At 44.2% G+C, this 16,451-nt stretch overlaps 1 protein-coding gene and 1 long non-coding RNA gene across 6 annotated transcripts in view; one reads left to right on the top strand and one right to left on the bottom strand.

Moving 5' to 3' along the window:
- Baz1b (bromodomain adjacent to zinc finger domain 1B) overlaps positions 1–8,186 on the bottom strand; it is a 77,457-nt gene extending 69,271 nt beyond the window's left edge. For 4 of the 5 annotated variants that reach the window (XM_078023894.1, XM_078023893.1, XM_078023890.1 and 1 more), the window contains exon 1: positions 7,807–8,186. In XM_078023894.1, coding sequence (XP_077880020.1) covers positions 7,807–7,913 — 107 coding nt within the window. In that variant the 5' untranslated portion in view covers positions 7,914–8,186. Of the gene's footprint in view, positions 1–293; positions 455–6,605; positions 7,451–7,806 lie in introns of those variants that run through there. The other variant, XM_078023895.1, reaches the window with a different exon arrangement.
- Positions 8,187–8,377: 191 nt separating this feature from the next.
- Positions 8,378–9,244, top strand: LOC110598465 (uncharacterized). Its single transcript, XR_002484306.3, has 2 exons — positions 8,378–8,527; positions 8,903–9,244. It is a non-coding gene; the product is annotated as an uncharacterized LOC110598465 (long non-coding RNA).
- The last annotated feature ends 7,207 nt before the right edge of the window (positions 9,245–16,451 follow it).

A 16,451-nucleotide genomic window follows, 5' to 3' on the forward strand; every position in this document is an offset into this window, starting at 1 on the left:
AACATCCCAGCTCAGATGCAGGCGAGGGGTTAACAAGATAATTCAGTTCTGTTCAGGAGATAAAGGCCATCTGAATTAAACAACAGAGAGAAGTCTGCGAAGCTTGTGCCCCCCAGACTGAGTCAAGCCTGTGGCACTAGTGACCACTGGTGGAAGGCTTAGGACATTGGACCAAGTAGACACAAGTGAGATCACATGGGGTGTGCCTTAAAGGGGAAATTGGAACCCCTGCCCCTTCCTCTCCCTCTCTGTCCTTCCTGACTAGCGCGACTCTGCCACTACATGTTCCTCACCAGGATATTTTTTCTTGCCACAGGCCCCAAAGCAGTGGAGCCAGTCGATCACGGACTGAAGCCTCTGAGCCTCTGAGCCAAGTCTTTCCTCCTTTTATGTCCCACCTCTCAATGTTCTGACACAGAATCAGAAAACTAACATCAAGAGGCATAGATAGACACTGGAAGAAAAGAAGAAAGGACAACATCATCACTTGTACATGAGAGTGTTATCTAATTAGAAAATTTCTTAAAACTAAAAAAAAAAAAAAAAACTCTTAAAATCAATATAATAAATGTCATCTAGGCGGCTAGTTACAAAATTAATGTTTAAACTTTTCTGATAATGAAGAGTCTTTCCAAGCAATAAACAATGTTAGAAAACAGTGAGCATTTCATTTGAAATATGTATATAAAACTACAAATATTGGTGTTTTTTCTAAGTTCACAAAGATTTATACCCTGGCCATGTAAAAGAAAACGTAGTAGAAAATAGGTAAATGTGGGCTGGGCTGTAGCTCATTGGTAGAGTGCCCACCTCGAATGTGTGAGGCACTGGGTTCAATATTCAGCACCAGATAAAAATAAAGACATTGTGTCCAACTACAACAACAACAAAAAAAAGATACGTAAATGTGACACACATTTAACAAAGAAAGATACACAAATGGCCCAAAAAGAAAAAGGTATTTACTTTCTTCTATAATTAAATAAAGGCCAACAAAAGCAAGAAAAATAAAAGAGGGGTGGGGGCTGGGGATGTGACCCATGGTCAAGTGCCCGAGTTCAATACCCAGTATCCAAAAAAAGGGGACTGGAAGTATTGCTCAGCGGTTAGTGTCCCTGGGTTCAATCCCCAGTAGAAAATAGAGTAATAAAAAATAAAATTAAATAAAAAACTAAAGGGGGCTGGGGTTGTAGCTCAGCGGTAGAGCTCTTGCCTTACACGTGTGAGGCCCTGGGTTCAATCCTCTGCACCATGTTAAGAAATACTATAGAGCTGGGATTATGGCTCAGCACCTGCCTCACACGGGCAGGGCCCGGGTTTGATCCTCAGCACATAAAAATAAAGGCATTGTATTGTGTCCATCTACACCTAAAAAACAAATAAATATTTTAAAATAATAATGTACATATTTTTAAAATTTTTTTAAAAAAAATAAAGGACTGGGGGTGTAGTTCAGTGGCGAAATGCCCAATACTAAATAGATAAAATTAATTTCTTATTATTAGTTATTTTAAAAAGCAGGAATAACATGCCCAGTTCATTCTCCTTAAAAGTAAACTCACGTAAACACAGTATACAAGACTGGTATCACTAAGATTTCTCCAGTCCAACATTTTCTAAACTAGACTCATTGTTACTACTTTCCCTTCTTCCCAAACTGGCTCCTTACCAGACAGTCCCAATCTCACAGATGCTAGTGTCCAACTCAGGCATCAGGAAATCATCCTCATCTCTTCAGTCCCTAACTACAACCACTAACAGATTTCTCAAGTCAGTCCTTTCTCTCCAATAACCAAACCATTATCTAATCCACCCTGCTTTCTCACCTAGTCATAACATTTTCAACATTTTAAGTAGCCTCTTTTGTAGTAATCTTCTCTGGTCCTTTATACTTCTTACCCTAAACCCTTATCTTACTCAATCTTTGTTTTTTATTTATTTTTTAATTTTTTAGAGAGAGAATTTTTTGATATTTATTTATTTATTTTTTAGTTTTCGGTGGACACAACATTTTTATATGTATGTGATGCTGAGGATCGAACCCAGGTGGCACACTGGCCAGGTGAGTGCACTACCACTTGAACCACATCCCCAGCCCCAATCTTTGTTTTTTAAACTCATGTCTCTTGTTTATTTAAAGGTGTTTGATCTGGCTGGGATTGTGGCACTGGTTCAATCCTCAGCACCACATAAAGATAAATAAATAAAACAGAAATATTGCATCCATCTATAACTAAAAAATATTTTTTAAAAAAAGGTGTTTGTCCTCAGGCCCCTTGAGATGCAAATATGTTCCTTCCCTGAGGGAGGCAATTCTCTGGCCTCCAATTTATTAAAAATCATGATAAGATTTTGTTAAGTTTTATTTTCTGTAATTTATAAAATAATTTTAAAAGAAAAATAGAGAATATTTTACAGATACATTTAAATACTAAATATTTATTGATTATAGTTTTTTCCAACAATGAAAGTACCATCTATCCTCATATACACCTTTCCAACAGCCCCTTCCATAAAAAAACTATGCTGTCTATATAGCATTCTCCTGCTGGGTCACTTCATCCATTCCTGTAACTTCAACTATTATCTATATGCTAATAACTTCTCATACTAACTCAGTCACCTCCCTCTGAATTCTAGACCCATATAACCAATATCAATGTGGCTACTTCCTTGGATATGCGTAAGTGACTCAATAAGACGTCCAAACTGAATATTCCACTATCTCATTCCACTCACAAACAAAACAAAATTAAAAACTTGTTCTTGGGGTGGGGATGTGGCTCAAGTGGTAATGCGCTTGCCTGGCATGTGTGGGGCGCTGGGTTCGATCCTCAGCACCACATAAAAAGTAAAATAAAGATGTTGTGTAAAAAAAACAACTTGTTCTTCTAGAATTCTTTATTTTGGGGAATGGCACTAAAATCCAAATGAAAACACCATCCTTGACAAATCCCCAATCAATCGCAATTCTGCCAAATCTGCTTCATTTATCTCGAATCCATCTCTTGAATTTCACCTCAAGGGCTGGTAACTTTTCTCAGACACCATCATCTATTGCCCAGATTATTTCACTAGTCTAGTCACTTGCAGCTAGTCTCCAAGCTGAAGATCCCTTCTTGACACTGCAGCCACAGTGATCTCCCTACTTCTTTTTTATTCAAAATTTTCACTAAAATGAAGGCCACGTTCAAATTCCTTACCCCATGTCAGAAAAGCCTACAAGACACAGCCCTATTCACATGACTCACTACTAAGTAATTTCTTCACTCTAGGTATATGAAAGTTCTTTCAAATTCTTAAAATCAAGAACCTTTAGGGGCTGGGGATGTGGCTCAGCAATCAGCACTTAGGGTGAGACCCTGGGTTCAACATCCAGTATCATCAAACAAAACAAGACAAAAACAATTTAAACTTGAAAAGCTGAGGCAGGGAGATCATTTGGGTTCAAAAGTTTGAGGCCAGCCTGGGCAATACAGTGAGACCCCATCTCAAAAAAAGTGAAGATAATCTCAGTGGCTAGGGAGGCTGAAGCAGATGGACTGAAAATTCAAAGCAAACCTCAGCAACTTAGTAATACCCTAAGCAACTCAGTGAGACCCTGTCTCTAAATTAAAAAAAAAAAAAAAAAATAGAGCTAGGGATGTGCTTCAGTGGTTAAGTGCCCCTGGGTTTGATCCCTGGTACAAAAAAAAAAAAAAAAAAAAAAGCCAAGAACCCTCAAATTCATACTACACATTCATAAACTCATCATACCTTCTCTGCCTCATATATAAAATTCTCTATTCTTCAACCAACCAAATTCTAATTGTCTTTTAGATTTCAAAAAAAAACTTTCTACAGGAAACATCATCTGAACCTTCAAATATAATACATTATATTACTGATTCCAACTACTCACCCCCTTCCTATACAAGATTTTACATCTTCAACCACTGCCTGTGGCTTGCAATGTCTCTTGAAGAGGAATGTACATCCCCACCCACTTGGGACTTGCTTTGACCAATAGATGTGAACAGATGTGAGATATGCCACCTACAGGAAGAGGCTTAAAAAGCCATTATGTTTTCCTCCAGATCTTTCTCTTTACTGCTAGAAAGGCATACCACACACAGGGACTGCTTCAGTCTAGGTCTTAGAATACAAAAAAGGTGTTTTGCCAGTGACCAATACCTATAATCCCAGCTACTCAGGAGACTACGGCAGGAGGATGTAAAATGAAGGCCAGCCGGGCAACTCAGCAAGACCTTATCTCAAAATAAAAAACAAAAGAGGTAGGAATATAGCTCAGTGGTAGCACATCCCTGGGTTCAATCCCCAGTAGAGCCAAAAAAAAAAAAAAAAAAAAGACAAGAAAAAAAGCCCATTAGAAGGATACTGAGTCAGCTGCCTCTAAATCCTATTTCAGATTTTAGGTTACCAAAATAAGTCACTCATTCTCAAATAACCACTCAGAGCAAATGCCAATTGAGGTTTTTATGTTCCAGCAACTCCTGCACATATAATTGCAGACAAAATGTCAAAGCAATTCTCCAAAGGTTGTGTAAGCTATAAATGATAAGATATTTTCAAATCATAGATCATCTCATTATGCATCTACTTTTTTATGACTTCAAGAGCCAGCTACCTCCTCACCACAATATACAGCTGCTTTGTTCTCTTTAGCCTGGTAAAGATTGTTTCTTTCAATAAAATACTTGAAGCCATGGTGCTTGCCTGTAATCCCAGCAACTCAGAGACTGAGGAGGGAGGACTGCAAGTTCCAGGCCGGCCTCAAGAATTTAGCAAGACACTAAGTAACTTAGCCCTGTCTCAAAATAACAGAAAGGGCTGGGGCTTGTAGTTCAGTGGTAAAGCCTCTTTGGTAAATAAATAAATAAATAAAATGTATGAATAACTGTATGAATAATGCCACAAAGGTCATAAATTAATTTCTAAACTTTAGTAATTATGATAGTTGAATCAACAGAACAAAAATACTAATTTACAGCAAGCTGTTTGTAGCTTCAGTTCCTGCTTAAAATCTAGCTTCATTACAGTCAGTGTATCATCAGTCTACTGTCAAATAATCACATCAAGAACTGCTCTGAAAAATTTCACATTCTTCAACTAAGATGTAGTGTCTTGCCTGTGGTACTACCCTGGGAAGTAAAAGCATAAATTCAAATCCATAATATAATCAACATAATCAATATAACACCCAGTCATTACATATATAAATTATTTACAACTTTTTTAAGTTTAGTGAAGATGATAACTGTACCTTCAAGAACATACTAATTCACAGCTTTAAGTCAGTAAAATACCATATAAATTTTCTTGAGTACATATGCAATTAAAAGGTGAGTATTAAAGGTCAAGCACAGTGGTGCATGCCTATAATCCCAGCAGCTCAGGAGGGGGAGGCAAGAGGATCCAGAGTTCAAAGCCAGCCTCAGCAATTTAGCGGGGTGCTAAGCAACTCAGTGAGACCTGGTCTCTAATAAAATACAAAAATAGAGCTAGGGGATGTGGCTCAGTGGTCGAGTGCCCCTGAGTTGAATCCCTGATGCCCCCCCCCAAAAAGTGAGTATTAAGAGAAAATTAAAATATTGAATACTATTAAAAATATAACCATAAATATAAATTAAGAATAACAACAGTTCAAATGCAATTGTTACTCAACCATGTATTTGTTCTCCTCTATGAAACCACTAATAGCCTAATAAAGAAATATGCCAACCTGCCAACCATAGAGTACAAGTGTTCAAAACCCATCCTCAAAGTGTTTCCACTTGTAGACATTCCCAAGAGAGCAATATATCCCCTAAATCTAATGCTCTTAAAGAACTCCTTTGTTAAAAGAGTTCTAAATGCTTGTATGGGAAATAAAAAATGAAGAATGCTTACAAAATACATAATATTCCACATTACAGTTTCTAATTATCATCAAAAAGTCTTTTTACACTTACATATACACATACTCACAGATACATACATGTATATATTTCAAAGATTTCATTGAGTGACATGAAAAGCCTTTGTTGCCAGTCCTAATTTAGCTATCCATGGCCATTTTCACCTAACTCACTACCTCTTCGACTTGGAATTTAACTCTTCCCTAAGCATGTCTCTCTGTCTCTCTCTCCCTCTTCTTTTTTTTTTTTCTGATGGCACTGGGGATTGAAAAAAGGACTAGGGTTGTAGCTCAATGGTAGGGAAAACAGCTGAGGCTGTGAGTTCAATTCCATGCACCACAAGAGGAAAAAAATAAAAAGGAGTGGCATTTCTCCTTCTCTCAAAATACTTAGAAGGGACTAGGCAGGAAGAGCACTGGATTATAATCCTGACATCATTTACAGAGCATGTGACCTTTAACAAGTCATCCTCAACTCTTTGGGCCCACATGGCAAACCAGGCAAGGCTCCACCATCTCCAAAATTAATTTCTGGACATGATATTATACGTATATTTCATCAAAAGAATTCTTATTGCCCAGACTCACTTTCCAAGTCTCTTTGTATGTAAACACCCAACATTCACAAACTGCACTCACAAACAAGAATGAGATTATCCTACCAAGTACTATATTAACACAAAGATCAAGGAGAAATTAAAGGGCTCACCTGGACACTTGCTCCAATGCTGCCACATACAAAATAAGAAATCTAGTCTTTCCAAAGAGTAGGCCTGGTGGCGCAGGTCTGTAACCCCAAAGGCTCAAGAGGCTGAGACAGGAGGATTGCAAATTCAAAGCCACTCTCAGCAATTTAACAAGGCCCTAATCCATGCAGCAAGACCCTGTCTCAAAATTAAAAATATAAAAGGGCTGGAGAGTTGGCTTAGTGGTTAAACACATCTGTGGGTTCAATCTCTGGTACCAAAAAAAAAAAAAAAACAAAACCGAGGACTGATAAAACTAGGGATATGTGAAAGCTTGATTCAGAAATCTTCTTTTAAGATGTAAACTTTAAAATGATAGATCTAACATCCATATTAGAAAAAAAAAAAGTAAAATAAAAGCCATCCACCAGGGCTGGGGATGCTGGCTCAGTGGTGTGGCGCTCTCGGCAGCGCGCGAGGCCCTGAGTTCCATCCCCAGCATCGCACAGCCTTTAAAGTAAAATAAAAAGTCTGAAAGCCCAGGCTAGCGGCAGAGCTCTCCGAAAAAACGAGCAAAGAGCCTCGTGTTCCCAACACAACGCAAACCCTTTAAGTACTTCTCCACATTTTTATCTTATTAAAAAAGCAAACACCAATTTCAAATCTTGAGAATTCCCAACCTCCGTCTTCCGAGGGAAGGGGAGGGCTGGGGCTGGGGCTGCGGGACCGGCTTTCCTCCCGCCTCCCCTGCAGGTCTGGAAATGCACCCGGGTCCTGAGCCCGCGGTGCTGTCAGCTCAGCCCGGCCCGAGGTCCGCTCGAGTCCCGGCGCCCCCGCAGGGCTGGGGACTCGGTCCCGGCCGGCGCCAGCCGGATCACGAGGCTGCGCGGGTGCAAGATTCCTAAAACTTGAGCTGATGACTTCATTTAAATTAAAAAAAAAAAAAAAAAGCGCCAAGCCAGTCCCGCTTTCCGGCGCTCGGGGCCTACGGCCAGGCGGAGTGGGCAGGAGGTGAGCTCGCCGTAGCCGGGCCCGGGGACGGGGACAAAGTGAGCGGCCCCGCCGCGGCAGCCAGCGGCCCGCTCGCGGGCCCCGGAGCGGCGGGCCGAGCCGGAGCGCTGGCCCGCAGCGGCCGGACGCGCTGACAGCTGCCCCCCGCGCGGTGCCGAGCCCCCCGACCGCCCCGCGCCCGCCCGGCCCTAGGCGCCGGCTGGAAAAGGATACTCTCGGGTGCGGAAGGCCTCCTGCGTGTGCGCGATGGTGAAGAGCGGCTCCTCCCCGGGAAGCGGCTTCGCCAGCGGGAAGGGCTTGCGGCCCAGCAGCGGCGCCATTGCGGCGGCGGCGGCGGCGGTCCTCCCGGCCCGCGGCGCAGCACTAGGCCCCGCGGCCCCGCGCGAGCGCTGGCTCCCGGCGGTGGGGGAGGGGAGGGGTGAGAGGGCGGCGCGAACTCCCGCTCCCTCACTGCCGGCGCGGCCGCGCGACCGCCATGGGGCGCCACGCAAGGGCGCAGAGCTCCTACGCGCAGCGCTGCGCGTCTCGGCAGCCCACCCCGGCCAACCTTCGCCACGGATCCCCACTGCCGGTAGTCACGACTCCTCCTCAGCGGCACCGGAGGAAATTATTGAAAAATGGCGGGAGATTCCCCTCCTCCCCCCGCCGGGCCAGCGCACACACTAACTTGCTCCCCAGTGGCGCCGACAGCGAATGCTCCAATAGGCGGACAGCTGGTCAGCGCTCACTGCCTATTGGCTCGGAGCAGCTGCCGCTCTGCGTCTGGGTCCCGCCCCGCTGCCCCTGCTGCGTAGTTGGGTTGCAGCGCACTAGAGGGCAGTCTGAAGAGGTGAAAGGTCACGTTATGTAAGCGCTGGTGACAGGCTCACGGGCCACCAGCGGCGGAGTTAAATGTGGGGGACTGCGGGAACCGAAAGGCTGCGAACTAAAGGAGGTCAGGCCAGTGAAGCTCCTACACACATACAGACATTGCGCCATCTGTCACCGACGGCGACATCGACATCCGGGCACCACTGTCCGTGTGGTGCGCCGGAGGGGGGAGGGGGGAGCTCGCGGCCAGGGGCTTTGTCTTTCCACTTGTGCTCCGCCCCCTTCTTAAAGGCGCCGCTCTGGGCCACGCCCGGGAATGCTTGGGTGGGGTTGGGCTTGGAGGAGGTGTTGGCGGGAATCGCTCCAGAGACCTTCCCCAAGTAGAGGTGCTGCCCAAGCACGGCTTGAGCCCCAGCACGGCTTGAGCCCCAGCCTTGCTCACCCCAAAGTTAACTTGTGGACGAGAGTGTGGTTGAGATAGTTTTCCGCTTGTTCCTAGGCGAGGCTTGTTGGAAAGGGTAACATAGGAGGGTCTTCGGAATGAGAAGTTAAAGGACATCTCAGAATACGTGCATTCATCCATCAGATGTGTTCACCATCACCCGACGATGTTCCTGGCGCCGTGCTGGATGCTCTCGGGGGAAAAAAACAAGAGGAGAGACTGCCCTAAAAATATAACAGACGCAAAAAATCAAGAGTTCTGTGTTAAGTGCGCAGCGAGAAAGCGGCCGACTGCCGGAGGGCACGGAGCCTGAGCGGCTACAGCCGGCACCCACAGAGTCCAGAATCTGGACAGAACAACCAGAAATGCGCTGATTAAATCCTCTCCTTATTAAATGGCCTTTCTTAGTTCAAAGATTTTTCAGTGGCCCCAGGGTACACTTCTCAGCCTGTTGTTCAACAGGGCTACGTTGCTAGGTCCCTGAATGTGGCCTGCCATTGCCAGACCCTTGTCTCCTTCTCACTTCAAGAGAATCTGGGGGCTAGGGATGTGGCTCAGTACTAGAGCCCTCGACTAGCATGTGTGATGCACTGGGTTCCATTCTCAGCACCGCATATAAGTAAATTTAATTAAAGGACAATAACAGCGAAAACCTGGGGGTGGGGGTAGGCGGTAGCTCAGTTAGTAGAGCACTTGCCGGACATGCTTGATTTGATCCCCAGAATTGCAAGAAAGAAAAGTAAAATCTTCCCAGCAAATTCTTGGTCAGAGGCCACCTGATCACTGATGAAGACTCCTCTGATCACCTAGGGAGAAGGGAGCCCATTTTCCTTCAGGAGCCATGTCTTTTTTCTTTTTTCAGTGGTCAATGGACCTTTATTTATATGTGGTGCTGAGAATCAAACCCAGGTGATCCCAAGTGCTCTAACACTGAGTTATAACCCCAGCCGCGTAGCCATTTCTTTGAAGATGAGTGGGAGAAGTCTTAGAGGATATGGCATGGAATTGTGAAAAGAGAAAAAAGTTCTCTAGACAGAGAAATGAGGGCCAAACATTCTAGGCCAAGAGAACAGCAGGCTGAAGACCATGAAAACTTCTGTACATCAGACTGGGTCAGGTGGTCGAGGCATGGCGCAGGCCTGTGATCCCCACAACTGGGAAAGTTGAGGCAGAAGGATCATAAGTTCAACATCAGCCTCAGTAACTTGAAGCCTTAAGAGACCCTGTCTTAAAAAAGGGCTGGGGATGTGGTTCAGTGGTTAAGCACCCCTGGGTTCAATCCTGTTAGAAATACTGCAAGCAACCAAACATGCTCAGAAGTGGATGGGTAAGGTGTTTGCTCCTGGTAGAAGGGCGTCTGCAGAAACCTGGCTAGTGAGCCAGCAGGGGTAGGCAGGCCAACCACTTTTATTATTGCCCTTTGCCCTGTTTGGAGGAGCTTGAGTACAATAAACCTGATTAGCTAATTTTAAAATTGGGGGGATCAAAGTGAAGGGCTATAATTAAAATGGCTACAATTGGGTCCAATTACAGCTGTATTCTAAAATGGAGCACTGGACTGTCATTTCTCACAAATCCCCAGTACCAAGGAAAGAAAAGTATCCAATAAGAGTGGCAGAGGAAGCAGTCATCCTGGCCACTGTGTTGGTTGAACTGGAGTGACCACTTAGAATGGAATTGCAGTTGGGTGGCAGTGATACTAAGGGCTTAAGTGGAACAAGATTAGTGGAGCTCGATAACAGGACAGACCTCAGCAGGAACAGATATCCAACAGCAGACTTCAAGTAGACAGAGTAAAGACTCCACAAACATTAAGAAACAAATGATGGACATTTTTTTATATTTCAAAAACACATCTAGGCTAGAGGTGTGACTCAGTAGTAGAGTACTTGTCTTACAGCAGGAACAAAAAACAAAAAAATCTATGACACACAAGAACTGGGCATCTAGGCATCAAAGTCATTTTAGCACTTGGAACTGCTATGGACCGCAGTCCACTCCAGTGCTGGAGAGGCAGGGTTCTACATACGTGGAAGTCAGGGATGAGCTCCAGGCGCTGGACAGCCATCTAGAACACATCTGGAAGCTCTGAGGAAAGTGGTAGTAGAGGGTGAGACTTGCTGAGCAGAACCCATTTGAGTCTCTGCCCTATTAGTTCATTCAAATAGTGGGGGAGAAAACCCATGGAAGTTTGGTGGGTTTTATTTCTACTGATTGATTGCCCCTGGTTGAACTGTGGCTGCAGACCTCAGAGGTGGAGGCTGAGACTCAGACTTGTTTATACTGATTACTTCCATCTCTCTCTTGAGTTCTGCTGCCACAGGTCAACCAGGGAATGTCAAATGCACCTGTTTAAATTCTTGAACTATTTCCCCTTCCTACCATCCTGATAGGGTCCCTCCTACATTCTTTTGTCATTACTGTAACAACTGCTCTATTTTTTTATGATACTGGGGATTGAAGCCAGTGGTGCTCTACAATCGATTACATCCCTATCCCTTTTTAAATAATTATTTTGCAATAATAGGGTCTCAATAAGTTGCCCAGACTGACCTTGAATTTTGGATCCTCCTGCTCAGTCTCTCAGGTGGTAGGGATTACAGGTGTGAGCCACCATGCCAACTCTGATGTCATATGTTCTGCTTTCATATGTTCTAAGTTGCATTAAAATGATGTCTTAGTCGGTAAAATATACATAGTTCTAAAAAGAAATATAAACATAGTTCAAAAACATATCAAATAGTTTTACGTGATGCAGCCCAGAAGCAACCTCCCCTGCCTGCTGTCTGCTCCACCAGACTTCCATTTTTAACTCATTAAGCTGTTTCCTCTGGTATTTACCTCCTTTTTTTTTTGTTTTTGTTTTTGTTTTGTTTTGTACTGGGGATTGAACCCAGGGGCACCTTACTACTGAGCTATATCCCCAGCCCTTCTTATTTTTTAAGATAGGGTCTCACTAAATTGCTGAGGCTTTGGCCTCGAACTTGTGATCCTTCTACCTCAGCCTCCCAAATGGCTGGAATTACAAGTGTGGGCCACCATGCCCAACCTTACCTCCACATTTCTAAATAACAAATATTTTGCTATTTTATGCACTTGTTTCGCAGCACTGGGGAGTGGGCCCAGAGCCAAGCATGTAGCCTATGACTGGGCTATATACATGCCCAGCTCAGTTTCCAGTTTCAAATATTGTTGAATTTTTTCCATGGAAGATGAAGACTCTATCCTCTGTTAAACAAAAATTGTGGGAGGCTGTTGTTTTACACTGAATTTCTTACCAGACTACAACAGATCAGACCAAGCCAGAATGGAGTCACCTCATTCCAAATTTTAAAACAGATAAGTCCCAATTTGACCAGTTTTTCCTGGAAACATCATATTTCAATCCACCTGAGTCAAAGTAAAAAAGGAAGTCCCTTGTGCTTTAACCCTCACAAAGAAGTAACCTAATGTTAATCAATCAGCTTTTTTTCCCCCTATAATCATTTTCTTGTACCTATCTTATAAAATCAGTATTCTGCTTTTGCCCAATGGAGACTCTTTTCTGTTGGTACTGGGCATCGAATCCAGGGTGCTTTGCCACTGAACTATATCCCCGTCCCTTTTTATTTTTTAAGACAGGGTCTTGCTAAATAGCTGAGGCTGTCCTCAGACTTTTGATCCTCCTGTCTCAGCCTCCCAAGTCACTGAGCCACCCATGCCTGGCTGCTCTTGCCCAATGTGAGCTTTCATTCTATTTTGTAGGATGGAGGCCTTCCTGCTTCATGAATAAATTTGTTATTTTGGTCTTTGCCATCTGTTATATTCTCCCCAACACCACACACGTATACAAACATATCCCCGAAATTATATTATGATCAGTTAAAACAATGGGCAGTATATAAACTTGTGATTATGTGCGATTCACAGATGATTCACATCATGGACTGATTACACTTTCTTTCTTATTTTGTTTCCTGTATTGTGTCCATCTTTCTCACTTTATTTCACCTTTTTCACTTGCATACTATCACTGCTCTATCCTCAGACTGACAGGACTATAGGACTCCTCTCAACAAGTACAGACACAACTGGGCACGGTGGCACACACCTGTAATCTCACTGGCTCCAGAGGCTGAGGCAGGAGGAGTGCAAGTCAAAGCCAGCCTCAGCAAAAGTGAGGTGCTAAGCAACTCAGTGAGACTGTGTCTCTAAAAAAAAATACAAAATAGGGCTAGGGATGGGGCTCAGTGGTTGAGTGCCCCTGAGTTCAATCCCTGGTACTAAAAAAAAAAAGACAAACACACCATGTGAATATCCTTCCAGTTGTTCTCCAGTTCTTGTCTCCTCCCTCTCCACAGTATCCCACCACTCCCAATGGTTGGCTCCCTAAGGCCAATGGAGTGAAACCCAATCCTGGCCTGATCTGCACAGAGCTCCAAAATCTGTCCTTAGTCTACTTCCTTTTTTTAATTTATTTTTTATTTTTTCTTCATTAGCAAAGTCTAGGTTTATTTAGGTTGCTAAATATTCCCTGCTGAAAGGATGCAGAGCTCCCTGGGAAAATGAATGGGGCTGGCAATGTCCAAAGTGAGTCTTTTAACATCCTGTACCCAAAAGTAAGGAATTGCTCGAATCATGAGGAAATGTTCAAAGGGCACAGGAGATGGCATTGGGGAATTTACTGAGACCCTGTCTTGAAATAAAAAGGACCGTGGGTTGAGCCCCCTAGGCACAACCCACAGTGCCAGACGCAAATACTGGAGACTGATTTATAAAGGACAGCATGTATTTCCTCACAGCTGTGGAGGCTAGGGAAGCCGAAATGGAGGTGGGCAGCTTTGATTTTCAATGGCTCAGGGCTGCTCTCTGCTTCCATGGTGGCCACTGGGTGCTGCACTGACCAGAAAGGAGGGCTGTGTCCTCAGTAGCACAGGCAGAATGGTGTGAGGCCTCCTTATGACAGTCTTTGCCTCACTAACCAGGAAGGGACCTTTGTGGACTCATCACCTCTGAAAAGCTCTGAACATGTGCCTATGCCCTTTCCAGGCTTCAGTTGCTGTCCATCTTCAGTGCTCCCCACATTCAGTGCACTGTTAGGCAGGCTCAGGTCATTGAAATGTGCGTTAAGGACAGGGCCTACCACTGCCCAGAGGGAACTGACACGTTGTTCATGAAGAACTCGTAGCTCAGCCCTTGACTTTGTCTTCTTTCTTCTCATCTTCCCAATTCTTACTAACTTCAAGATGGTGGTGGAGGCCACTAGCCTGAATTTCAATGATAAAAGTGGAAGTCAGTGAAAGAGAAGGATTTCCATGGTATCTTTTCCATCGTCCTACATGTTCCTTTGTAGGCTCTCTCAACTTTGGAATCTAGAATGCTGTGTCTCTTGTGGTCCCACACAGAGGGACTGGCCCCTGATGGATGGAATTCCTGACTTCCTGCTTTCCCAGCTCTAGCATCAGGATATGCAGACTCCATGAATGTCAGCTGCTAACTCCCCTTGCTATTTTTCACTCCTGCTTATCCTTGTCTGACATTTTATTTCCATAACTGTTTTTCATTTATAGAAACTGTATGGGTTCCTTGGCCAGGCATGGTGGCACACACATGTAATCCCAGGAGGCTGAAGCAGGAGGATCACAAGTTCAAAGCCAGCCTGAGCAATTGTGAGGCGCTCAGCAACTCAGTGAGACCCTGTCTCTAAATAAAAAATACAAAATAAGGCTGGAGATGTAGCTCAGTGGTCAAGTGCCCTTGAGTTCAATCCTCAGTACCCATCCCCATACAAAAAAGAAATTGTGTAGGTTCCTTCTCAAATCTGCCTAGTCATTTTTTAGTCTCTTATTCATTGTACTTTCAATACTTTCCTTTGTTTAAACATACGATGGCCATCTTGGGCTGAAGACAGAGCTCAGTGGTAGAGTGCTTGTCGAACATGCGTACAGCCCTGGGTTCATCCCCAATACACACACACACACACACACACACACACACACCACCTTATTTCAGGTACCACATATAAGAGTTTCAGGATCTGACACTCCTTTGACAACTTAATAGTGTTAACATTTTTAGAAGAGCTCGCACTCTCTCCTTCTCTCCCCCTCCCTCCCCTTGCTTTTTGCTTTGCTAGGTTCTCTTTTCTCCTCCTCATCATCACTTATGGTGGGGGACTATGTGGTGGGGACTGACAATGCATCTATATAACCTTGTCCCTCTCCTTTTTCTTTGTAGTGGGGATTGAGCCCAGGGGTGTCTGACCACTGAGTCACATCCCCAGCCCTCTTCATATTTTGAGACAGGGTGTCCCTAACTTTCGATCCTCCTGCCTTGGCCTCCTGTGTTGCTGGGATCACAGCCACATCCCCAGGACTCTAGGCTCTCCTTCCTTCTCCAAATGATGGTGGCACAACATGATATGCGATGGGGTTGAAAACTGAACATTTTTCTCCTGAACGGCTTTCAAACCTGCAATAGGGCACACCCATCCATCCATCTGTCCCACACTGGAGGGCTCTAAATAATCTTTAAGAAAAAGACAGGAGGACTTAGTCTCAGTCTTGATTCCCATAGGATCAAACCTCTCTTTCTTCTACTATGCCTCTTTTCTTCTGGGAAATGAAAACCCAAAGTTTAAATAAATAAATATTAATAAAAAAAAACTTTTAAAGATAATAGGCAGTAGAACTCAGATTTCATCATGATACCTGGAGCCCCTATGAGAAATGAGAGGAACTGCTTCAGACAATAATCAAATTCTTGGAACATGGAGAATGTAGAATTCTTTCCAACCATGACTCTCTGGTTTTCCTTTGGAATCAGAACAAGAAAGAACTCATGGTCCGAGGGCAGATTTGTGGTTGCCCAGGGCTGGAGGGAGGGAAAAATGGACTGCTTATTATTGGTTAGGAGGTCCCTGGGGTAACGACAAACTTCTGGGCTGGACAGTGACGGTGGCCACACAGCATCAAGGATATAGTTAGCACTGCTGGACTGCACGCGCTGGGAGAGCTGAAAGTGGGCTGGAGACAATGAAGCCCAGTGTGAGCACAGCTTGCTCATGCGGGACACACACAGAGTACATGTCACTGGGCGTGGTGGCACATGCCTATGATCCCAGCCACCTGGGAGGCTGAGGCAGGATAGCAAGTTAAAGGCCATCCTTGGTAATTCAGCAAGACCCTGTCTCAAAATAAAGAGCTGGCAATGTGGCTCAGAGGCAAAATGCTCCAGATTAAATCCCAGTTTACTTCTCTTTGTGTCCCTCCCTCTTGCGCATGTGCGTGCCTCTTTGTGTATTTTACCAGAATTCTTTTTGGTACCAGGGATGATTGAACCCAGGGATGCTTAACCACTGAGCCACATCCCCAGTCCTTTTTTTGGAGACAGGGTCTCACTAAGTAACTTAGGGCCTTGCTGAGTTGTTGAGGCTGGCTTTGAACCTATGATCTTCCTCCTTAGCCTCCCAAATCACTGGGATTACAGGTGTGCACCACTGTGCATAGCTATCTTACAATTAAAAAAGTAAAATAACAAATTCACAAATCCCTCCTACGTACATGTGGCTGTGGAAAACACACCCACTAGTTGTATTCCCTGTGCACAAGGAAAAAGGTACAATTCC

This window comes from Ictidomys tridecemlineatus, chromosome 10 (assembly GCF_052094955.1).
Source record: "Ictidomys tridecemlineatus isolate mIctTri1 chromosome 10, mIctTri1.hap1, whole genome shotgun sequence".
Classification (NCBI taxonomy): domain Eukaryota; kingdom Metazoa; phylum Chordata; class Mammalia; order Rodentia; family Sciuridae; genus Ictidomys; species Ictidomys tridecemlineatus.